Source organism: Adelges cooleyi, unplaced genomic scaffold (assembly GCF_023614345.1).
Source record: "Adelges cooleyi isolate 19-005CV unplaced genomic scaffold, UGA_ACOO_1.1 ACOO_flye_CR_arks_rails_tigmint_CR_PRNA_21, whole genome shotgun sequence".
Taxonomy (NCBI): Eukaryota; Metazoa; Arthropoda; class Insecta; order Hemiptera; family Adelgidae; genus Adelges; species Adelges cooleyi.
The window spans coordinates 6,163,590-6,188,543 of NW_026095871.1; the positions used below are offsets into that span (position 1 = coordinate 6,163,590).

The 24,954-nt window shown below is 33.1% G+C and overlaps 3 protein-coding genes and 1 long non-coding RNA gene across 5 annotated transcripts; 2 read left to right on the forward strand and 2 right to left on the reverse strand.

Annotated features, from left to right (window-relative positions):
* Positions 1–788: 788 nt before the first annotated feature.
* Positions 789–19,550, reverse strand: LOC126834879 (xenotropic and polytropic retrovirus receptor 1 homolog). 2 transcript variants are annotated; one of them, XM_050567083.1, is made up of 10 exons: positions 19,330–19,550; positions 19,098–19,251; positions 14,853–15,115; positions 14,292–14,559; positions 13,314–13,684; positions 12,770–12,917; positions 11,958–12,164; positions 11,713–11,882; positions 7,006–7,139; positions 789–1,685 (listed from the first exon to the last, which is right to left on the reverse strand). In XM_050567083.1, the coding sequence occupies exons 1-10, from the start codon at positions 19,396–19,398 to the stop codon at positions 1,400–1,402; spliced, it is 2,070 nt and encodes a 689-aa protein (XP_050423040.1). In that variant the 5' UTR covers positions 19,399–19,550; the 3' UTR covers positions 789–1,399. The 2 variants fall into 2 exon arrangements, with proteins under 2 accessions (XP_050423040.1, XP_050423042.1); XM_050567085.1 differs by lacking the exons at positions 19,098–19,251; positions 19,330–19,550 and adding an exon at positions 18,950–19,091.
* Positions 18,533–19,573, forward strand: LOC126834883 (uncharacterized). The gene is made up of 3 exons (XR_007685113.1): positions 18,533–18,658; positions 18,731–19,273; positions 19,500–19,573. It is a non-coding gene; the product is annotated as an uncharacterized LOC126834883 (long non-coding RNA).
* Positions 19,574–19,689: 116 nt separating this feature from the next.
* On the forward strand, positions 19,690–22,064 carry LOC126834880 (methyltransferase-like protein 17, mitochondrial). Its single transcript, XM_050567086.1, has 9 exons — positions 19,690–19,824; positions 19,901–20,060; positions 20,145–20,276; positions 20,349–20,616; positions 20,686–20,854; positions 20,918–21,136; positions 21,205–21,343; positions 21,424–21,562; positions 21,884–22,064. Exons 1-9 carry the CDS (start codon positions 19,792–19,794, stop codon positions 21,993–21,995), a joined length of 1,371 nt encoding a protein of 456 aa, XP_050423043.1. The 5' UTR covers positions 19,690–19,791; the 3' UTR covers positions 21,996–22,064.
* LOC126834881 (28S ribosomal protein S35, mitochondrial) lies at positions 21,978–24,862 on the reverse strand. The gene is made up of 6 exons (XM_050567087.1): positions 24,563–24,862; positions 23,371–23,461; positions 22,732–23,083; positions 22,480–22,659; positions 22,216–22,417; positions 21,978–22,142 (listed from the first exon to the last, which is right to left on the reverse strand). The coding sequence occupies exons 1-6, from the start codon at positions 24,663–24,665 to the stop codon at positions 22,060–22,062; spliced, it is 1,011 nt and encodes a 336-aa protein (XP_050423044.1). The 5' UTR covers positions 24,666–24,862; the 3' UTR covers positions 21,978–22,059.
* Positions 24,863–24,954: the final 92 nt, after the last annotated feature.

A 24,954-nucleotide genomic window follows, 5' to 3' on the forward strand; every position in this document is an offset into this window, starting at 1 on the left:
ATAATTATTGTTACACAAAAAAGGTCTTACAATTTTCAAATAGACCCTTCTCGGGCAAAGGGCATGTTCATTTCAAACTTATTTAGCCCTTTTACATGTCTACAAAAATCACAACATTGGTTTTAGGCGCATCACATATTATAATATAGATATATATTTTGTTTTTAAATGTGATATAACTATTTAATACAAATGATCAAAAATAGTAGTAATACATAACATAGTAAAAATCTAAAGTAAGAAAAAAAAACAGTAACAGTTATCATAAAAATGTTATGAACATACTATGCGATAAACTTTTAATACAAGACTTAAATATGCACTTAACGGCTAGTAAATAACTGTAATTTATATTTAAAAAATTTAAAAATAATACAAAACAAAGCTAAAAATTATTATTAAGATATTATCAATAGACAGTTGTATTAAAACACCGTAATAAATACTTATTAAATTAACTCACAGGTTACTTCTAATACTCAAATAAGAGTTTTCTACGCCAATTATAAAACATTCGGTGTTTTTTTTTATACCCAGTCAAACCTAAGTATTATGCAATAAACTTTTTTTTAAAGTAAAAATTCAAACAAAAAAAAAACAAAATAATAAATATAATTGTATTTTATTTAAATAAATAACGAAAAAAAATGTCAAATAAAAATTTACTGAGAAAAAATTTAAATAACAATTAAATAAATATGAATAAATATTTAAATAATGAAATCAAATAAATATTTATCGATATAGTCAAATAAAAATGTATTTAAATACAAAATAAATTTGATACGCTAAAGAAAAGGTAATTTCAAACAACTAAAATTATTTTCAAAACTTTATTTTTTATTTATTAATTTGTAGTGAAATTGTAATTAACTATACTTACTGTAAAGTCTAAGAAAATTTGTTTGCGGGTTAAACTTAATTAGATTACATTTCAAGTTCCTAATTCTGGTAACATAGTGTTCAAATGGTAAATTATAAGTGGCATACTGGTAAGGCTTATTTTACATGCCTTAGGATATAATAAAAATACAAGAACTTAATTAATGTTATTTTTTAATATATATATATATATATATATATATAGTAAATAAAGGAATAATGTTTGGAAAATTATTTGTTATCTAACGTAGGTAATAATATTAAGAAATCACAACAACGAAATAATATTAATTTTTAAATCAATCGTTTTGACGTTTACCCATGATGGGCCATGACTACTGTAAATTGGATTTTTTTTCATCTAATTTTTCTATAGGTTTTCTTTTTAAAAAACTCCGAGATGATCGATTTGACACGAATTGGAATTATACATTAGCTATTATTGCAGTTTCAACTACTTAGGGCTGAAACTCAAACGATTGACTGGGAACTTGGGGGGTGTTATCTAAGTTCCTACTCATCGTGTGCCCAGGCTGGCCAAGATCAACGTGGCTTGTTCGTCGACAGAGCGGCTGGGCTGGAACGTCAGGTTCGGGATCTTCCTGCCGATCCCACCTCCACCCATCTTGACCCTGCGGTTCCTGTTGAGCTCGTGCGGGATATTCGGCACGTCCATCAACCGCAGTATCTGTGTCTGATCCGAACTGTCTATGGGAGCTACCGATATGTCCCTAACGGCCCGGAACCGACCGCAGTTGTTCAGGTGCTCGTTTTCCAGACGGAAAAAATTCCAAACGAATCTCCTGAAAACACACGGTTGGTTATCCAGAAATATTATCCCTTTATCGCCATGCCATGCCCACGCACACACATACAAGCTTTAGAATATCAGAGTAAGACGACAACAGCTGACGTCTTACTCACATCACAAGATTCGAAAATAAAATTTTCCAGACAATCGTAGCGCATATTAAATATGCTACAGATAGCAATACATAAGGAATGGCTGAAAACGCCCTTTTTTCTGTCAATAAGGCATACCAAACGTATATGCCTGCTGGTGCATCACATAAGTTTTATTGTCTATGGCTATGCCAAACGTTTCCACCATTGAGCGCTTCCAGAGACCCGAATTCACACTAACCTTTGCGTTGTATGCTTTGCCAATCATAATATGGCCATTGTCTATCTATAGTATATTTAATCCATGACCGTAGCTTCTTTTAGGACGCCCACAACACTTCACTCGACTCTTCCTCCCGTCCTAATGTATTATATTTAACATAGCCAGAAATAAAATAAAATGTGTATTTTTGTTATAACAGTATGGTAACTGTTCAATTAAGCCGTCTACCGTAGCCATAAGACAAACAAAATGTGTATTTTGGTTGTTAAAACAAATTTATATTTATATTTATAAAATCTATATTTGAAATTACAGTTATGTGTCTAGTCTATATCTGTAAGTTGGAAACACAAAAACATCTTAGTTTGATTATTGCAATTATCAGTTGGATTAGTGACACTAATATCAAAAAATAAATAACGACTCAGTTTAGTTCATCAGAAGAAAATGTTTTTCAACGTCTTAGTTACTATATTGGTTTCAACTTTGATATTTGACGATCGACACTATGTTTATTGTACCGACAAAGACAAAATAACTAACACGCTTAATACGCTTTTGGGATTTCCAGGATGGAACAATATTAGCAACTTGGAAGTCCGATTGCCTGGTAACTGTTTTTCTGTGAGTAATTTGTTGTACAGAAATATTGCAGAATCCGATACGATTGTAAACGACAATAACTACACAAAAAAATATGAAATGATTATTTATTCGTTATCATGTGTGTACGCAAACGAGTTGGTGAAATTTATAAATTTAATCAAAACTATTTTACACATTAGCAAAACGGAAAGGCATCGTGAAAGTACACAAAAGTACAGAAAGACACATGAAGTACGTGATCAAAAAAAAAGAAAGCATTCAACAGACGAAGAAAACGAACAAGCCAATGAACACAGATCGTCTTCGAGATCTGATGAGAATAATTACATTGATAAACCGTCGTCGTCGTCGTCGTCTTCTGTTCAAAACTCTGATGACACTATAGATGCCTGGAAAATATTCAATTCTGCGGTAAAACAATTCAAGAAAAGTTGGCTGATGTTTGAATGCATGTTTGAAGCGTTGCGTTTTTTAAAAGAACTGATTCCGCAAAAATATTTTGAAATGTATTCATCCGATATTGTCAATTTCGGTGACATTGTGTCATTTTACAAAGACAGATCTACAGACATACAACTGGTTTTGTCCGGTTACGACGGCGAAGACGATAATTGCTACAGAGATAAATTTAGAGAATTGAGCAGACAATTTACCCTATTTCTCAGGGCTACGCAAGCGTTAGATCGTTTTGTAAACGACTATTGCGTTATACCAGAGAGCGATAGAGCACAGATCGTCGACGAAAAAGATCTAATAAAAAATTTCTATCCAAGAGGGACGCGAACGACTATTGGAGACAAATTTCAAGTCGTACAACAATTGGAGGTCCAAATCGAATCGCTTGTGAATGAAGTCACTAAAAATTACTTTAAAGATTTGGGTTTCGTGTACGATTTCACAAAATAGAAACCAAAAAAAAATGATTACACATACAGCTGTTATAAAAAAAAATAATGTTAACAATTAACATTCTTACGCACTGATTTTCAGAAAGATGTCACCGAAGTGTATGATTCAATAACATTATGGACAATAAAACCTATTTTGTAATGTAAGTCACTTATAGTGGCTTTAATCTCAATATAAATATTATAATTATTCGAAATTCTGTACTGACATTTTGTAAAATATAATTTATTAAAAAAATAAATTAATATATTGTCGTTTTTATTGCTTGGAGAAATTCAAAATCATATTTCTGTTTTGTGCTTAAGCCTAATATACCTATTTTATTATTTATTCAGCTGTCTATTGTAGGTAGCAATAAAACAAAGGAAATGTGTTTTTTTTTTGTCATTAAAAAAAATCAAAAATTTATTTATACGCCTAATATATCTGCTAAACATTTCAGTTTCTTTGTTGCATTTATCGGTTAGATTAGTGTCATTCACTTCTCCATAAGAAAATGTTTTTCAACGTCTTAATTATTTTATTGGTTTCGACTTTGGTATTCGACGATGGAAAATATGTTATTTGTACCGACAAAAACAAAATAACCGACACGCTGAATACGCTTTTGGAATGTTCAGGATGGAAGGAGATTGGCGATTTTAAATTCCGATTTCCTCATAACTTTCCTGGTAACTATTTTTCCGTTGTAAGTGATTTGCTGTACATAAACATTGCAGAATCCAATAAAATCGTAAGCGACAACAACTACATAAGGAAATACGCCATGACTATGTTTTCGGTGGCATGTGTGTACGCGAACGAGTTGGTGAAATTTATAAATTTGACAAAAATTATTTTACATATTAGCAACATGGAAAGAAACCGCGTGAGAATAAAAAAGTATCAAAAGCAGCCACCGGCGGCAAGTGCAACGCGTGTTGAAATAAACGAACAAGCCGACGAAGACGATCTTATGGAAAATATTAATTTCTTTGATAGACCATCGGCGTCGTCGTCTTCTATTCAAAATTCTGCTGATTATACGTATTGCTGGAAAATGTTTAATTCTGCGGTAAAACAATTTCAGAAAAGTTGGCTGATGTTCGAGTACATGTTCGAAGCGTTGCGTTTTCTAGAAGAACTGGTTCCGCAAAAATATTTTCAAGAGTATTTACCCGAATTAATACGTTTCAGGCACGAAGTGACATTTTTCAAAGTCAGATCTACAGACATAACGCTAGTTTTATACGGTTTCAACGCGGACGACTATAACAGTTGCAACGAAGATAAATTAAGAGAATACCTCAGAAAATTTTCTCAATTCATCAGTAACGCGGAATTGTTCAATCGTTTCATAGACAACTATTGCATTATACCAGAGATCGATAAAGCACAGATCGTTCAAGACGAGGATGTGTACAAAACTTTTTTTCCGCAAGGCAGACGATATACGATTGAAGACAAATTTCACGTCGTACATTATTTAGAGGGCAAAATTGAATCGCTCGTAAGTAAATTCACTAAAAAGTACTTCAAAGATTTCGGTTTCTTGTATGATTTCACAAGCTAGAGACTACAATGAAGGATTACACATTCTTAATTCAATTACGTGCAAAAGACGTTATAAATAATTGTTACACTTTAATCTCATATTATATAAATTATCGTTGTTCATACTTCTGCAATAACATACTATAAAATATATGTTTAAAAAAAAAATTACAAATATATTTATTACTTTGGGAAATTCAAAACCGTATTTCTGTTTTGTGCTAAAGCGAAAAAAATAATACACAAATTGCATTATTTATTCAGCTGATATCATAGCAAATAAAATGTGTTCTTTAGTTATAATGGTATGATAGCACTTTACCTAAACTGTCTACCGTAACAATAAGACAAACAAAATGTGTTATTTGGTTATTAAAAAAACCCAAATTTAATTTCTATGTCTAATCTATATCTGTGAGTTAAAAACATTTATTTTTGCAATAAATAATCGGTTAGACTAATGTCACCAAAATTATTTAAAAAGATTATTGGTTTCTCAACCATAGAGTAATAATATAAAAAGATGAACTAACATAATAATATTATACTAGCTTGTATGCAAGAGCGAAGTAAATACTATGACTAAAACCAGTATGACCACAGAAAGGGAAAAAAAGTCTTTACTGTTGAACAAATAAAACAACAAGGCATTGTTGTTAATTAATAATACAGTTAATGATGACTTAATAAAGATAACGTCACAGACATAGACGATAGCATTGTCAACGATTCCGATAAGTGCCGTCGAAATTAACGATGAACAAAATCTGATTGAGTCATATCGTTCGATACCCGCCGATGAGACGACTGTCAATGGCAAGTGTCTTCTAAGAATCTGTCTACCTTTGCTTTTGCAAATGCGTATGGCAAACTGGTGCACACATAGTACATACAATATACATTGCAGCAAATCTCTCTTATCTCAAGTAATTACTCGGAACGGCTGTATTTATTTCTACACCACGTTATCGCGACACTAAAGCCCACTTGTGGAGTTTGGAAATCGAGTACACAGATAGGACAAGACGAGTGTGCCTAAAAAATAAATTCTTGAACTCGACGAATCCGATATTTCATCCCTTGGAAGTATCTATATTTTTCGAAAGAGACTGTTAATTAATAAAAGACATAATATATCTAATACCAAAAATCGAAATATATTACATAAATATATTGTATCACACAAAGTGAACGGTAAAAAAACCAACGGTACGGTTCGTGGAAATTTCGATTTAATCTCCACGCTGAAATTATTGTAACCGAGTAATGACCTAATAAATAATATTTTACACTACGTAGAAGTTGTTTTCAATGACTTTTAAGACATTTCGCAATATCTTACAATATTGTGGTCCTCAAGTGCATATTATTATCTACAAAATTGTATGTAGATAACGCGTTCGAATTCTGGGAAGAGTTTGGAACACGACAAAAGAGACAATATTGTTGTGAATCACAATAATATATAATTACAAATTATTATACAGGATGATTTCTCGTCATACTCTCTGCCCCTCTCCCCAGTTAATTTAAGATTTAAGAAGAAAGATTTAAGCCCTCCGAGCATCCCTAATTGAGCCTTTATAAAATAATAATAATATGTAATATACGATTTTGAATCTAATATTTTTCCATTCCGATTGGCACAATATATCCACTCAATATTGTATTACTTTAAAAAAAAAAGGTTATTCCGAAATGAGTTTTTACACCATTACTTGGGTGTTATAAGCAATACAAAATGGGGTGGACAAAAGGTTGTAGATCACCTTGTATATGTTGTATGTGTACACAAATAGTGTGTGGTTACTGTGAGTGTGTAAGTGACTATGTGTTTTAAATAAGTTGTGTAATAAGCCGCAATTAAACTAACGAGCGATATTATTGAACTTTAATAATTAAACACAAACGCATGTGTAAGACAAATAAAAAAAACAATTTAATCGTACCTCATTACTTCGAGTGGTGATAAAATCGACACCATCAGGTCACCGTGAACGTAGCCCATTTCGGTCAGAGACATTGATAATGCCCAACCGAATCTCAGGATAAAATCCTCGGCGATGGCTATGTAGTAAAACGCCTAAATATAAAACAAATTGAAAATTAAACAAACAAACTTATTTTAATTAACCGAAAAAAACATATTAAACTTAAATTAAAACCGCTGGCATTGAAATACATTTGAACTGCAACACTTGAAACGATCAAAACGTTTTTAGAGTATATAGATTTTTGCAGTAGCCAATTTTTTTTTTATATCTTCAATCTTTAAATTATGCAGATCAGAACTGGTTTAATGTATCGTTCTAACATATGAGGTATACAGAAAACTGAGGATCAACATTTTGGAGTTTTTTGAAAACGGGGTTTTATTCTAATAAATAAAAAAAAAATAAGCATTTATAAAAAAAATTACATTTTAGCAAAAAAACAATTTTTTAGGACGTTAACAAACATTTTTTCCAAAAAAAAAAAAATACATATTTAAAATAGAATCTATTATAAAAATATATATTTCTTAATTTTTCTTAGGGTATTATTATTTATTTTATATATTTTTTTTTCAATTTTTATGTTTTTTTCGATTTTTTAGAAGTTTACAATTTCGTTGGACATTTCGAGTTACAAAAACATTACCCCAATTTATCTGGAAGATTAATGTTTTTGTCTTGGTTTTTTTTTCCGGAACTTCTAGGATCTGTGTAGTTACTAACTACAAGTTACAACAAGACGTTGATGAAAAATATACAAACAAGTTCCTAAACACGGACAGTAAAAGAAGATGTGATTTTATAATTGGGACAGAGTTTATATTATGGTTTTGGGTTGTGCAAATAAAACTTGTCTATAAAATATTTTTTTTGTTATTATTTTATGATTTATTTCAATTTTATTTGTGTAACTTTAATTGACAACGAAAGCAATTGAGGCGTACACCCGAATTTGTACTGACGGCCACTGTCTTATCGCGTTCTCTATTAATTATTTCAAGGCTGTCGTAACGATGATAATAATATATTCATCCTTATGTCTTATCAATCAGCTGATAGACGAAAAGCGTTCATAACTATTTTGATTTCCGAAAAAATACAAATCGAAAAATAATTTGGGGGGGGGGGAGGAGGATACCAAATGTCTAACCACTATTAATGACCTAGATGCTTTTGATAATGTTGTTAAATACACTGCATAACATTATGTCGTTTCAATACACCTATTTATCCTATTCAAGTGTTTGGTATAGTATAATTATTATTATATTATGTCGGCCGGATTTCAGAAAATTTCACTTTTAATGTATATTTTTATGATCGACGTTCACGATGGATTGGAAAAAAAGCAAGTTGTAATAAAAAATGAAAGTAGTAACTGCCGGTGAACCGGTGTGAGCTGAAATATATAGAGCAAACACATATGCAGTGCTCATTGCCGAGGTTATTGGGCTAATCTTAAATTTAGCGCTTGGACGTTTGTTTTTTTTTTAGACTACAAAGAAAAGAGACTAAAAGACTATAAAAAAGAACCTAATTGAATTTTACTTGCCCAAATCCATACACTGTACACCGATGAAATTTTTTTTAAAAAAATTGGGTCTCTCGTTCAAACGTTCCTTTCTCCTCGACCTCCTACTTATCCTTCACTACATAACCAGAAAATCTTAGTAGCTTAAGTGGTAATTCTCTCTACCTCGTTTGAGTGTCTTGGCGCAGGTCAAGGGCGTACCTTACACACTGTACGTCATATCTCCTTTACTCGATTCCGCCTTAGATCTCTTTCCTGTACATTTCTGTAATCACCTAATTAAGAAATTTATTCTGAGAATTATTCTGGTCCACATAGCGATGCCCCGTGTGATTTTATGTAATTTTTTTTTATTATCCTTTACTTAATATTTAACCGGAAAACTCTTCCTATCTTATTAACGTATTTTTGGTTACTCTTCTTGTAATTTTCATTTTAATGGTAGCTTTTATGAAAAGTAATTACATAACAATTAAACGATGGATTCTGTAAAAACCTTGATTGACCTTGCTAATCTAGCATAAGATTTTTTTTTTTCTAGCAATTCTACAAGCATTTTCTAGCAATACATATTTTTTTAAATGCTAAAACATTTAAAGTAGTAGAAGAAGTTGAGTAGTTGTCCAAAATAGAATTATTTATTTGATAAATTCAGATCTGTTCACAGAAATAATGTACACTGTTTTTAAGCACGAGAGAAAATTAGAAAATCTTAAATTTTGTTTTGTAAATGGATTACAACTTTGTTTACAAAAAAAAAAGGTTTTTTCTTCTACATCATTATAATTCGTACTCAATAAGTATGATAACGTTGTACAAAAACCGAGTATGATTGAAAAGGGTTTAAAATCCAATGTTTGGAGGGTGGGAGGGGGTGTACTCTGTGGAAATGCCGTCTCTACAAGTTCAACATAAAGGTAAGTTCAGAAGCGCGGCCTTTAAAGAAGACTACACGTTATCTGTTATGAGATCAACAAATTATGCGCTGAGAGGTTAAAATTTTTCAATAAATAATTGAACAACAATCCAGTTGAAGTTGTATGTAATCATATATTGAGATTAACGCTGTTCGATTTCCAAGAAAGTTTATGGTTTAAGATAATTCTACGTCGCATAACATTTATAATATTACCGACATTTTCCAAAGCTTTTATCGACTTTTGAAAATTGAACGGTAATGTGTATATTTAATTTAATTAACGTTGAGCGAACCGACTCCGGATTGAATATGATTTGTTTACAAAATGTACATCCATCCGGAACGTGCCTCACTCCCGGTCATTCCCGAAATATGCCTTCGGGACTTCTCAGCATTGTACCTCAGGCCGAGGTCGTCTGTGCCGCTTAACGACCTATTCTTGTCGGAGGTCACGTGCGTTAAGAACTGAACTTGAATTCGACCATCAGCTGTCTTTATCGGTTAATCCGCCAATATTTATTGGCACACCACCGTCACTGACCGTTGTTGTGGTATTATTATTGTAATAATTATTAATCATCGTCCATAAACCATAATATTATACGGTTTGAAATTTTATCAATACAGTCGACATTTTTCACCGTAGTTGTCCTGTGTACTTAAGTAGTCAACGGTTGCACCTCAATTAAGTACCACCGTCTACGCCCTTTCGTCCGTTTCTTCTTCTAATAGCGATTAATTTCCTGATTTGCTCCGATTGCCACGCCTGTCTGATTCTCAACTCCTTCTCTCTCCTCCAATCCATTTAATTCCGAAAAAATATCTCTCCTTAGGTCTTCCGGTTCGGGTAAAGTAGCGCAGTTTCTTTGGGCTCCGGATCACTCTAAGATCATTTGCATCCTTCCTTAACCCACAATGACTTTCATCCCTTATTTATTATTTTACGGCCGTGGTCCTCTCCCTTTCTTATGATTTTTTTCTCATAGCGTCTTATCATCCCTTCAACGTCCTTAACTCTCGTTCCATTCCGTTCTCAGTTCTGGCTTTTCCGTTTAATTTACAATTATATATGCTTAATTATTGTTGTTAATAATATTCCTAGTTGGTCTCATCTGATACTCTTACGATTTTATTACAACTGTCGAGCCATAATATGTTTAATAAAGGTTAAAAAACAAAATGAAGTCGTACAAGTTAAAGTGCACAAAACGTGTCAATAAAATTTAATAATATTCTACTATCCTATCCGGATGATGTAAAACTGCAAACCGTCTAGTGACCGACGTCGAATGACCGCGTTTCAAAATATTTAATCTCATGAAATTGGCCTAGTAAATAAAAATGTACAATTGTGTAAGACCGACGTTACTTAATTGAAATGCGTTTTATGTTGTTATCTAATATTATATTATTGTCAATCGGTCTGGTAGAACATGTGTCTACAAAGCCGATGCTACTAGTCTAAAAGCAAACCATAACAAAATATTGTAGTGAAGAATAATGTAGGTTTACGATTTACATAATCCTTTTAGGTCAATAATATCAACTATACCAAGAGCATTTTTCCCTTTTTCTTTAAAATGTTATAAATTGCAATAAGACTTGAAAGCTACATCCGACTAGTTACTATCATTTGATCGGTTTTTAATTTTAGTTTCTAATTTGTTTCAACATTTAATTACCGCGAGTCGGATCTATTAATTAGTAACAATTATACTATGAAAAATGATAATAAAATAAATATACACAAGTACAACAATTTAGATGATTGAGATACGTGTCCAAATTAGGTGTACTTTCATAACTACTTAATATTAATATTTAATTGATAGAAAAAAAACACAAGAGTAAAGTGCGTTAATATACATATTGTACTATTTCAATTCCTATTATTACAAAGTATAATTCTGCAAAAACCTAGGTGGAACATTTGACATTTGAGGCGCTCAGATGCCAAACTGATTAACTCCATAAAATGCAATTTTTCAGGACAAGCAGTTAAAGTTATTTGAAACAATGTATGCGCACTCTAGTGGTGACACATTCAACTATGGAGTTATTTATCTCGGCCACTGAAAATTATACACTTTTGTAATCCAGCCATGGCTTCTGAGCACCTCGTTTAAAAATGACCAACTCTATTGCCTAAAGCAGGTACTTCCTGTAAGTCTTAATACTCATATAATATAATTGCATTTTTTCACGGACTTACCGTTGACGAGTAAACGATTTCTTCGCGGAGGAATTTATTTTCTCCGGCATTTTTGTCGAACAGTCCCCAGTCCATTTTTATGTCCCAAATGTACGAGTACAGCGAACTGAAAACGGACGCGCATATCCACAGGTAAAACCACATGTTAGAGTCCTCGTCCGGATTCATTTCTGCGAGGGAAAAAAACATAATTTTTTTTTTTTATAGCATTTCATGTTGCACACACACAACACTCAGTACCGTACTCGAGTATTGGAGATTCAAAAACGAAAAGGTTATCACGAAGAATGTGGTGGCGTACTTAGCGGCGTTGGCCAAGTGCGGGAAAGCCTCCCGCGAGTCCCTGTACCGCCTGAGACACTGCATGAACCGGAACCACGCGGGTAGACAAGCGACGATCGGCCTCAACAGCCACACGCGTTCCACGCATTTGGTCCCGTCAATGTCTATGGCTATATTGGAGGGGGTAAAAAACAACACAATAAAATCAGACACAATATTCATAAATGTGGACACAATCCACCAAAAGTCGCCTGACTGTGGGATTAACTTTGCTGTGAACGGGGCAAGCGAAGTACCATTGTCGGGACACACCTTAAATGTAGGTAATCCATATAGAGGAGTGTGAGGAAATGGCTATTGGTTGATTTTCTACCTTTGTTTTCGAAGCGTACCGATGACTCTGTTTGACACATTCTATTGCCTTACACCCTAAACATGGACAATTTTTGAAGTATGACATGATCTACACTATTCACACATCTTGCGGTTATTCCCACTCGAACGGATTGACAGGTCTGCCAATGTTTCGGAATACTTGTACATTCCCTCTTCGGGGCTATGGTACGAGCAACATCAAACCACAGTCTTGGAGATGAAATGTGCAAGTATTCCGTAACGTTGGCAGACTAGGCAATCTATTCCCCTTGATCAAGCTTCAATCATTTTTTTAAAAATAACGATAACGACTCATGATTTGCCATGGACACTAATGTATCACTTTCGGTGAATTGACTCTTATCCGGAAAACACACCGGACTTTTGATGCAATATTTACTTTTGTTAGACATCCACTTGTCGTTGGTCAGATAGAAACATACCAAGTACTGGAAATCCAACAGAGCCGGCACCAAACTGGTCAGCTGATCGGCCAGCCAAAAGTCAGCGAAACCGACGTAGAAAAATGGAGCGAATATTATGCGTACCTAAAAATAATAATAATAATACAATTTAATTAGTCTGGCGGTAGATCCATTGTGGTCCTATTTCATATTATAAAATATCCTCAAATATCTGCAGTCAAACTTTTTTTATGTAAAAAACCACCAAAAAAAAGGGGGGAAATCACACTTTTGGTGTATTATATTATAATTCCTGGTAGCTATGTGAGAATGATTCAACAGACAACGGGCACAACTATTTTTTATGCTCAGCATAAGAACTATTACTGTACTTGTATTTTGAGATTGTTTGTTTATAAAAAAAGTTGTACGTTTTATAAAACTTGCACTATATTAGGACATATCGTGGACCCCGATTACCTACAGCCTACTCGGTTCTTCACAGTTTGAAACGGACAAGACATAAATTGTTATACTTACCATTACACGCAAAACCCAAAAACGTGCGTCATGTCTCAGCGTTTTGGTGGGGTTGAACAAAAACGCTATCATCAGGATAGCCAAAATCAACGGGTTGATGTACGGCGGTATGTGCAGCGCCTCGCTGTACAAGAAGATCAACGCGGATCCGGCCCAGACCAGACCGAACACCGTGGCCAACTCCATGATGTGCTGTTCGGTCAGATGGTTTCTGGGGTCCAGCTCGAAGATGAGCACGTGATTAACGCCGGAAGAACGCCAGCAGTACACGTTGATGCCCATCAGGAAAAGAAATATGACCAACAGCAGTGGACCCCTGTACAACCTGACCATGACACGCCAGTCCGTGTCGCTGTTGCCGTGGGCTATGCCTGGAATCCCAATATTGTATATTTTAAACAGACGTGACTTTCACAGAAAAGAAATACTTTTGAGATTTTCAGCTTAAGCTAAATAAACCGAGGGAATAAACTACCGCGATGCAAACAAGGTCTTGCAAAAAAATCTCGAGAATTTTCTCGGTTAACCACCCTGGGGGCTGCCATAAGTAAAATATCATGAAGTAAGCGAAAAGATTAGCTGCAGTGTGACCAGATGGACGAAATTACATTTCTCAGGTACATATTTGTTATTTGTTTCACTGGGTACTCCAACCGTGTGATACAAAACCTATTGTTTATAATAAGTCATGATATTATCATGTTATCATACGAAATTAGAATTTATCCATTGACCTGTATAGTTTAGGATAGGATTATACTGTGCAGTAGTGTTAAACAAAAAAAAAGTGTTTGTTTTTCTATAAAGTGGTAACACTGTCGCTCGGCCTCTTGATTATTACTTCGTCGCTGAGTACAGGGCATTATAATACGATGTTACAGCTCCAAATATTTACACTCTATAGTTAAACCTCAGGCTGAAAAGTAAGAACATTGTCATATTATGTTTAATGTTCAACCACCCTCGTTTGGCTCTTACCCGTGATAATTACTGCCAACAACATCACCACGAACGCGCCCGAGAACAGGCCGACTTTAAACGTGATCCACGGCGACTGTTGTTCTCCCAGAGGCGGTACCCGCAGCCTTTTCATAGCCCTCTGTCTGTCGCCTCCTTCAAGACCTTGGGTGACAGTGGCTTCCGTTTCGCTGATCAGCCGGTCGATGTCTTTGTTGCAATAGAAATGCGCGTTTTCCACCACTTCGGACCTCCACCGACCACCGGACCCTCCGTCGGCACTCAGCAACTATTTTTTAAACCAACACAAATAATGTCAAACGTCTTCAATTGGTGGATCCTTCAAACGAGCGCAACTGAAATAAGTCACGATCAGAGTTGGGCAAAATTAAAAACACAGACAATATACAGACGATTCGACGGATTGTGGTGTATATACCCCGACACAATAGAAACATATACAAACCGTTATTTGTAATTTTAAAAAAATATATATAAAAAGACGATTGGGGTGGGGGGGGGGGTATGTTGAAAATGTCGATACCGGGTGTCGAAATTTACATGAAAAATGTACACATTTACCTTGTCGTGCTTTTTCATTATTTTCCGAAAACCCGTGTAGTTTAAATTCTGGTAATTTTGCAGCAGGATCAAGCTCAAGTAGAACTCGCTGAAAGCCAACTTGAGCTCTTGGGTCTTTCGCGTGGTGGTGTTTTTCCTGAGTATTTTCCGCTTGACCGGCTTAAGATTGCCACTGCCATCTTTGGGTTTGACTTTTTCGTCCTGGGCCTCTCTCAAGTCGCTCTGGAGATTTGCGAATTTCCGCGTCGCTTCCGCTAGTTTTTCTACACGTTAACATGTTATATTTTAATGATTTAAAATTTAATTTAATTGATTTTGAGTGTTTTATATTAAAAGTACGTGCAAGATTTCAATAGGACCATATACATACATAATAAGCAATATAATATACAGCATTCAGACGTGTCGTCAGGGTCGAATGTTAGCCAAATCGAAAAATTTAATTCAACGTTGAATGCATTAAATTCGGAACCGGTATAATATATTTATCCTTTAAACATGAATCGTTTGTACATAATCTATCATCGGCGAGTTTTTATTTTATAACTAATTATCGAATAAATAGTTTTTGACATGACCCATCATATTATAGTAATCAAGTACCTACCACACACATAAGTGCCTGCGGCCACAAATTGTTATTTGCACGTTCATGAAAAAGTATAAAACTGTCTGCCTACATCATTAACACGTCCATCCGCGGTATTATTATACATATATTATTATTATTATACACAGTGTTATTTTATACTGTACAATAATTTAAATGTGCAACTAATGTTTAATGAACAACCGATTTGTCCAATGTTTATGGTATAAAATATATTCGCGATTCCGTGGCCTTGAAAACTTGTGATCATTAAAATAATATTCAACGGCTAGCTGCTATATTAATAGTGTATAGGTGATATACAGTTATAGCGATTAGTGTATTTTTTTTTATTTAGCTACAAAGAATGTCTTAAACGTCATGACGTCCAAACCTAACCGTTTCATTCAACAGATGCGTTTAGTCGGATTAGGTTAGGTTAGGCCTATAATGTTTACACCAAAGTTGTGAAACATACATTTATGGACTTGAGCTTTTAAATTGGAGAAGGTTTTTGCTACAGGTGGGATTATTTTATTTTTTCGAATAAACCGTATATATTTGACAACAATATAACTTTGGCAGACAAACGGGAAAAGTTTATCATATTTCAGAGAACTGTAAGCGATCGTTAAACTTGATAGTAATAATATACATATACAAGTGAGTAGGAATGTATAATATTATTTTAATAGCGAACCAACGCCAACAAATCTTGGCATATCGCCTAGCTGGTTGGTATTAATCAAAATGTTGTATAATAAATTTTAACTAGAAAATATGGTTTAAAATTGTAAAAGTAATAAAAAAAAAAAAAAAGGTATTAAACAAAATTTTTTTAGGAGGTTTGGTTTACTACGAATGGTCAGATTTATTAATAAAAAAACAATTTTGGAATATTCCTTGGAATTTCCTATAAAAAAAATAGTGAGAAATCATGTTTTTCTACTCTTACATAATGGTTGACATTTAAGATTTTGAATTATTTTTTTTTAAAAAAACTGCATATTATAATACATTATAAAAGTCTTCCACAAATTGTTACTTTGTTTTTTTTTTTTAAGTTTAAAATTACTTTTTTTGCAAACTCAAATCCAGTGCCAAAGGAATTTATACAAACTTTTACTAAGAAGTCAAATTTAACTGACCATTACCCAATACTTGAATGATATTAATATTTTCTGGATAATTATTAAGGCGCAAAGTATAGGCAATATTTGACAAGAAATGTGTTTACTGTATAAATAATTCTGATCGTGTTAAATAATTAATAATTGTATTATATAAGAGAGACATTTTGGTGGGAAATAATAACTTCACTACAGTAGAGATAACATCTCGTAGACAAACCTGGGCGTTATTTAAATAAAATAACTCATATAATTACTAAAAATAAAAATATACTTCAATAAAAATTCAAATTTTAAATACATTTTTATTTGAACAAATGCAACTAAGACAAAAAACGTTATTTTAAACTATTTCAATTTCAACTGTAAATAATTTTTTATTTAAACAATAAAACAAATAAATTTGTATCTAAAATACCAAGTTTTATGTAAAATAAAACCGTACTTAAATAAAATAATATTGAAGTCGTTAATAATAGTTTATTTATTTATAAATAAAATATGATCAGGGTTTGCTCGTTGAGATCGGGTTTTAATGTTTGCACACATTTTAATATCATACTAACTGTCGTCTTATGACATACAGAATTGTGAGGAAATCTATTCTTCTGGGATAAAATGACTGACCGTAATTGTCTCATTGCCTTTAAATTTAATAAAACGCATACTGAATCCCATCTTGGTAAATTATCTTACTCTGCTAGTTTGCACTGTAGTTGGTTTGAGCTATGCTAGTTTTTAAACCGTGCTGGATTCTTACTATATTATGTGGATTCAGATTTATAGCTCTACTTTGCTGACTTTACCCGTACTGGTTTATACTGTACCTTTTTTTGGTTTTGAACTGTACAGGTTTAGACTGCGCTTGGTGATTTTATGTAATAGATAAGGCCATAAAGGGTTGGGTATACCTGCAGTGTAGTGAAGAAAAAAGTCTGTCTTGCCCGTTAATGTTTATCCTCTGTACACATTTTATTATTGTGTAGGCACCGCCCATTGTGTGGAATGCTCGTGGTTCAGTAATTAACAACATTCAAAATAATTACAAGTACCTAAAATATAGTAGGCGAACCGAGCAATTGTGTTGGGTAAAATATTTACAAGTTATTTATTATAGGACAGTAATTGTACAGTACGTCTTACTACTTGGAAATGTTTGTTGTGTAGTGTTAAAAATGACTTAGAAAACAACAGCGCATACAATTAAAAATAAGAAAGAAGTATCTTTTGCTCAACAACTATTGAATAATTTTACATGATAGCCCAAAAGTAAAACTATTCGATTTCCATGTTAAACTATTATATTGTAATTTAATTTAACAAAACAATCAAGAAAATTAACAATCAGAATTAGAAAAAATATTCGAATCATTTTCTAATTAAATAATGTGATGAATAAAATATAAATCTTATGATTTAATTTTTTATCGTTTTTTGATTATTTGTTAGCTTTTATTTATAAGTTGTCATCTGACTGAGAGTTTTAAATACTTTAAAATATACCTAAATTATAAATAAATATAAAACAACATTTAAGGTTTTTTATTTAATCAATTTTAAATTTTCCAAGATAAAAAATCCTTTTTTTTTAATTTTATATAGGTACTTTATGAAATTTAATCAAACAAGTTTGAAATTATTTAAGATAACATTTTTAACTACAATTCTTAGGTAGATGATTTATCTTATATTTTGTAGAATTACAAATAAAGTCATCGGTTATTTGTAAATAAATGCATTATTTATAAAATTGTCTATTATCAAGTATTTATTTCTATAAGTAACTAAAGTTACAAAATAATAACTTAAAATGTGATTTTTTTTTAGTAATATAATGTAGAGATAACACTCAAGTTTTCCTAATTTTATACAGGTAAAAAACATCAAGAATAAGTACCAAAATTAGTGATATGTATAATATTGGAAATCACAACTTTTAAACCAAAATCTAGCTTGTCAACTAGGAATTTGTGTTTCCTAAAACCTATCCTCTCAACCTCGGTACAATTGCAAACGTCCAATTTTATTCTTGAATAAGCTACCTTCAATTGTTTTATTTTGGAGACTGAAGTCGGTCAATCTTTGCGGTAAGCACTATAATGATGAAGATGATAAATTTAGCTATTTTTTTTAACAATTTTGTTTGGTTTGTTTAATAGTATATTTTCGATACATTCGATTCTACTTCTAACGCTACATATTATGATAAATCCAGAATCCTAGTAGTAGCCAAAATGCCGTACAAAAATATTTACTACCAGTCGAAAATCTACTTTGATCGAGAGTAAAAATTACACAGGCACAACGGGTTATTACAAACAAAGTGTGCATTGACAACAAACAACACGTCAAAAATATCGATGGTGATATGCAATTACCGAGATGGGTGCGTAACAAGGTTCTAATGTTGTTCATGCTGTGGATTTTTTACATCATGCACATGGTGGTGTTTGAATACGCGTAACGTCACAGGAAAATCATGGAACACACAGTATCAAACAATAGTATATTATGTCCGTCCGAAACCTGAATAGAATGTGTTGATTTTGGCGAGCTCTTTGTCGCAAAAGCTGAAGAACTTTTCGTCGAATTTGGCATAGTACCGCGATATGGATTCGGAGTCTACTTGATCGGTGGCCGGTACCTGCTCAATGGCTGCGTACAACATTTCTTTCATTTCCTTGAACACGACGCGTTAAGAGGTAATACGTTGCAATTATGTTAGAATTATTTAAAAACGTGCTCTCGCTTGACCTACTTCGTAGCTTATGTACTGTTTTCTCCATTCCGGGGTGATGTGCGCCGCCAAGTGTTCCGCAAACTTCATGTTTGAACTGACCGAAGTGGCGTTGGCTAATTATAATATGAATAATATGAATTATTTAGACGCGAAACACACTTGAATTACCCGCCGTTTGCTCCTTCTAGATATTATTCCAATCGATACACGACGACGGTGCTGGGGAAAAAATATTGTACAAACCGACCAATGGAAATAAAAAGGTCAATAACAACATTGTGATAACGGCCGTCGTACAAACGGTGATAAGCACGACCGTTGATAACAATTATTTGTAATCAACCGCGACTGATACGTTATCAGTTATTGAGTGATAACAACAGCTTCCGAACACACGAGCGGGGAGCCATGAAGGTTTTTCAAAATTAATTTTTAAACTTAATTATAGTATTAAAATATACAAGTTTAGCCCTAACCGACATGTCTCGTTGTTTGCTCCGCTTCCGGAGATGTGTTAGTAAATATGATATTACACAACGTGTGCCATATTATAACGAATAATGTTTAATTTTTTTTTTTAATGTTACAGTATTCGACCAAAGTGAAATTGACAACAATTTTGAACGAAGATGTCCGTCAAAAAGTATCCGGCGAAGAAATCAAACCCAGGAAGCATCCGGGCAGATGTAAATTAATCGCCGAACCATTACCCAACGACTTGATAAAATCCATCGTGAAATCGTTAAAAGGTTTAAAAAAAAAAAACTGAAGGGCTACCTCTTTCAATTTTATTTTAACTTAACGAAAATGATTTTGATTTTTCCTTTTTGTAGACGAACAGGTGAAAAGCATCGTACAAGACGGTCAACTACTAGTTAATTACTTGAAGAGCAGACATGTCCCCGTTGAAGAAAACGAGTTAAACGATAAGAGACGAGCCCACCAAGTCGAACTGGAAGATAAATGTAAGTTTAAATTTGGGGTCATGTACATTATCGTTAAAATTGGTTTTTTATTTAATATTTTACAATGTTTAGACGATATTCAAAATATGTCTGAAGAACACAAAGAAAAGTTTGAAAAATTTCTAAAAAATCGTATAGAAAAATTAGTGGCTCAACGTACGTATAAGTGGAAGCCCATCGATTACAATAATGAATATGTATGCTTCCAGTATCTGTTATCCAGAATTGCTCCTGATTACGCTACAATGAGAATGTTGTTTAATGAAATACGACAAAGAGACCCCGACTTTGCGCCACAATCCCTGTTTGATTTTGGATCTGGAATCGGTACAGTAACTATGTATGTTTTTATTGTAAAACCAAACAGAAGTATTGTTTACTCGGTAATTTATTTGAAAACTGATTTTAGGAATGCTAAAAACATTTGGGGCAAATCGTTAAAGGAATATTACTGTGTAGACACTTCGTCGAAAATGAACGATTTATCGAAGCTCATTTTACAAGGAGGAAATCCGGACGATGAAAGTGCTTTACCGAAAGGTTTATTTTATCGACAGTTCTTGCCGTCTTCGCCAAAAGTATTTTGATTTTTTTTTTTATACACTTAAAGTTATATATAAATTTATTATTATTGTTTTCAGCTAAAATTTGACCTCGTCGTGTCTGCATTTTCGTTATTCGAGCTGCCAGATATGAAAAATCGTTTTGAGACTATTTTGAATTTGTGGAATAAAACAAACAAATACATTGTGCTCGTCGAATTGGGAACGAGAGCCGGATTTGAGTTGATCAACGAAGCCCGGGACCTTATTTTAAACATCTCCTCGAGTAACGACGGCGACTGTCATGTGTTTTCACCGGTAAAGTATAACTATACTATTGTTGCGCTCTTTCGCTATGTGATTTTAATAAAGTCAAATTGTTTCAGTGTCCTCACGAACACTCTTGCCCTAGATTCGAAACGGACAATACTCCTTGTAATTTTGAAATATCCTACTATACGCCAAATATAGCTCAACAGTCACAATTTAAACGAGCTCCGATTTCGTATATTATAGTGAAAAAAGGTTAGTTTTTTCCCCCATATTATTTACTTTTCAGTCATTCTGAATTGCATTTACAATGATTGTGTGTGTCTTACGTGTAGGACCTAGATTGGCCGACGATGAACAATGGCCTAGACTAGTCCGGCCGGTCAAAGTGCGTTCGAAACATTCTATCTGCCGTATGTGCACTAGCAGCGGCAAACTGCAAGAAATTATTTTCACCGCTTCAAAACACGGAAAGTGCGTAGTAAAACTAGTTCAATTTTCTTATTGTAATAATAATTATGATTGTTACCAACAGTGGTGTGCTAGTTTTCCATTTTTTCTCACTACAATTAACGTAGACAAATGTAAAAAAAATATTCAGAAATGCTTGAAAAACTCCCAAATTTTGTACAATATTTTTTCCAACTAGCTTCCTAAATGGTAAAAATGTTCTTTTTACATTAAAAAAGAGATAATACATATTTCCACTCCTACCTATGACTACACACCACTGATTATGGGTTTAAAACTCCTTTTAACTGATGAAAATACAGTTGGATTCATTAATTTGTTTAGAATTCCGTATCGGTGCGCAAGATCTAGTAAATGGGGAGATCGTCTGCCAGTAGTTATTAAAGAAGACGAATATGAAAAAGAAGACAAAGAAGAATTAGATGATTCTAAATAAAACTTATTATATTATGTTATTGTACAAATATTTGCTTAGTTAATATACCGTGTATTTTATCATTTTAAATCGAAGCTTGAGAAACTTGCGGTATTAAAACGGCATATGCAGCTTCTCTGTACTTGCTTAAAGTATACTCGTCTTCACCTATATGATAGCAAAATTTAAAAAAAACACGTTAGAAATATTTTTTGATAGTTTTTTTTATAAAATATATTACCGTTGTTTAGCAAGTCCGACACGACCTGTTTGTATGTTTGTCCTACAGAGTCGTTATCGATAGAATAGGATTTCACGTCTTCTTCGGTCACTTCTTTTGGATATTGTACAAACGAAACGTATGCTTTTTTTGATGGGTTATTCTCCCAAATATAGTGTTCCATATCGGCTTCTTGTTTTAACTTTTCCCATTCTTCAAAAGTCTAAAAAAAACAAAGAACAAAATAATAACTTCTTTATATTAAAACAAGTTATGATAATTTACATTGGATTCGTGATACAACGCGGTTAGAACGTAAATCGAGTAATCATAGTTTTGATGTCTCGTGGGACATCGATCGGTAACGATGGTAATTGTGTCTGACTCTTCGTCGTACCGTTCTCCGACCAACCTCAACATTTTATCTCTAGCGTGTTCATCTAAATTTAAAGAACTCAGACTGACCTGTTTAAAACATCATATACATCGATTGATTAATCATTTGTACAAGTCGTACAAACAAAGTTTGTTATTTACTTTGATTGTGACGATCCGAGCTTTTGGATCTTTAATAGTTGGCGACGAATGACAATAGTCCGTGGTCGTTACTGACACGGGAAAATGCGTATCGCAATCACTGTCGGTTTCCAAACCTTTCGGCCATTCAGTACAAAATTTCTTTATAGCGGCACAGTGTTTTTTAACGGCGGGAGGTGTGAGATGCAGAAAATTTGGGATTTTCATTAATTCGGCGTTGCCATATTTGCCAGGTGAAGCTCTTTTTTGATCGTAACCTTGCCGCAGTGCTAGGGGAACGGAAGCCGGATGAAAAGTCTTTGGTCCCGGCCACACACTCGACCAATCTTGATCAATTGGCATGCTCGTCTCTCTGGAACAAAAGCCAAAATTAACTGAACAGATTGTATTTTAATGGTTTAATGACATCGTTGGGTAATTAACAAATTATCCATAAATTAAGCACATATACTTTAGTACCTTAAAGGTCAATCCACATAATTACTTTTTCTCAGTAAACGACTTACAAATAAAACAAATATTACCAAAATAACTTACATCACTATCACTTTTCTACAGGGATTAATTTATTTTTGGACCGCCTTAGTTTAATTATATTATGAAAAAAATTAGACAGAATAAATTCTAATTATAACTTACCTAGGAGGCATTGTTATGGTTTTTATATATTTCTTTTTTTCCTGATGTTTAATAGCTTTTCTTTTCAAGTCCAACACTCTGAATTCTCCATCTAAACAAACAAAAAATATGATACATTACGAAACAAAATAATTTATACAAGTACACTCAAAGACATTGCTCCAGTAAGTTCTTAGCAGTTAAATTAAATTACCAAAAACAATTGGAGAAATCGAATTTGATGAAGCTATTCTAATTTTCACCAAAAAACTTCCCAGTTAAATACAATTGGTTAAAATTAAAATGTTTGAATATTGTGTCAAATGTGTAAGTAGTAAGTACAATACATTTTTAATTAATTTTTGTTTTTACATTTAAAATTAAGTGTCAAAACACTTCTTTAAAAACAATTTTTTTTTAATGTGAAAATTTGTCACAGAGTAACTAATTGCATTATGAAACGAGAAATGCAGTAAATGAAGTTTCTGTTTGTAACTTCAAAAGTAAGTCCAATCAAAAAATTAAAAAAGAAAAAGCTTCGTGGCTAAACTGCATTCTTTGTTCTATTGAATTCCATAACTAATTACATTGTGAATTGGTAAATAAATTACTAATTTTAAGTAATAAAGTTACTAATTTTTTGCTTTAATGGGAAGCCGAGAAGGCCATAGTTTTAGGTTTTTTTAAAGTTAAATTACTATTGAGTAAAAAAAATAACCCTCTTATTCAAGAGCTACATTTTTTTTCTTCAAAAATATTATATAGACAGCTAATTATTATGATATTTAGTGATTTACTAAAGGAAACTATCAGGAAAACCTTACACACTTTTGTCAATTAAATACGAATGAAAAGAAGACTGATAGAGGTAATTTAAGAAACATTGTTTATTTAACGTAATAGCTTTCACTGTGCACACTTAATTATCATTCTGTAGTGACTGATTATCCACGTTACAATAAACATATGGTTAACTAAGTCAAAAATAATCGTAAGACAAAAAAAAAATTAGGTGGGGCCCGAAAGGAGTATCCCTTCACTGTAGGTATTAAAGTGCTTTCTTGGCGTATCCGATCCGGGTGCGTTTAAACATACGAATCTAACGTTATTTTACGAATACATTGGAAAATATCTTCGGCGACCGTTTTTTGAATCGGAACGGACACAATTGTTAGGACGTACTTTGAAGTGTAATATTGTTACGTCAACTGACCTTTTATTGGAGCTTTTGTCGAACACCTAGCGACAGCGTAACAATTGACAGGCAACGGTCGGCGCATCAACGTACGACATTGATTGATCAGCATCGTGCTCATCGATAACGGACGGTAAAAATAACAGACAATATTAAAGTGGGTAAAAAAAAAATGCGATTATTATATAATTTAATAACAAATCAAACGACGTGAAAAAAAACAGCACACATCTTTTAACTTATTGCCGGTATAAAAAGTATTATTAAGTTTTAACACGAGTGTGATATTATAATAATGACGGACGACCGTAACGATGGTGTTATCACAGATTAAAATATGATATGAAAGTTGAAACCATTTTAATCTGTGGCAAATTGTATTCTGTTATCAGTGCCGTACAGATTTGATA

Coding starts and splice junctions, on each gene's coding strand:
- LOC126834880 (XM_050567086.1), top strand. CDS start 19,792: ATGTCTCGTTGTTTGCTCCGCTTCCGGAGATGT. Junction 19,825..19,900: donor TGCTCCGCTTCCGGAGATGT/GTTAGTAAATAT, acceptor TTAATGTTACAG/TATTCGACCAAAGTGAAATT. Junction 21,137..21,204: donor ACTGTCATGTGTTTTCACCG/GTAAAGTATAAC, acceptor AAATTGTTTCAG/TGTCCTCACGAACACTCTTG.
- LOC126834879 (XM_050567083.1), bottom strand. CDS start 19,398: ATGAAGTTTGCGGAACACTTGGCGGCGCACATCACCCCGGAATGGAGA. Junction 15,116..19,097: donor AATCAACACATTCTATTCAG/GTTTCGGACGGA, acceptor GTTAACGTGTAG/AAAAACTAGCGGAAGCGACG. Junction 14,560..14,852: donor TAATGAAAAAGCACGACAAG/GTAAATGTGTAC, acceptor TTTAAAAAATAG/TTGCTGAGTGCCGACGGAGG.
- LOC126834881 (XM_050567087.1), bottom strand. CDS start 24,665: ATGAGCACGATGCTGATCAATCAATGTCGTACGTTGATGCGCCGACCG. Junction 23,462..24,562: donor GACAAAAGCTCCAATAAAAG/GTCAGTTGACGT, acceptor TTGTTTGTTTAG/ATGGAGAATTCAGAGTGTTG. Junction 22,418..22,479: donor CGTTGTATCACGAATCCAAT/GTAAATTATCAT, acceptor TGTTTTTTTTAG/ACTTTTGAAGAATGGGAAAA.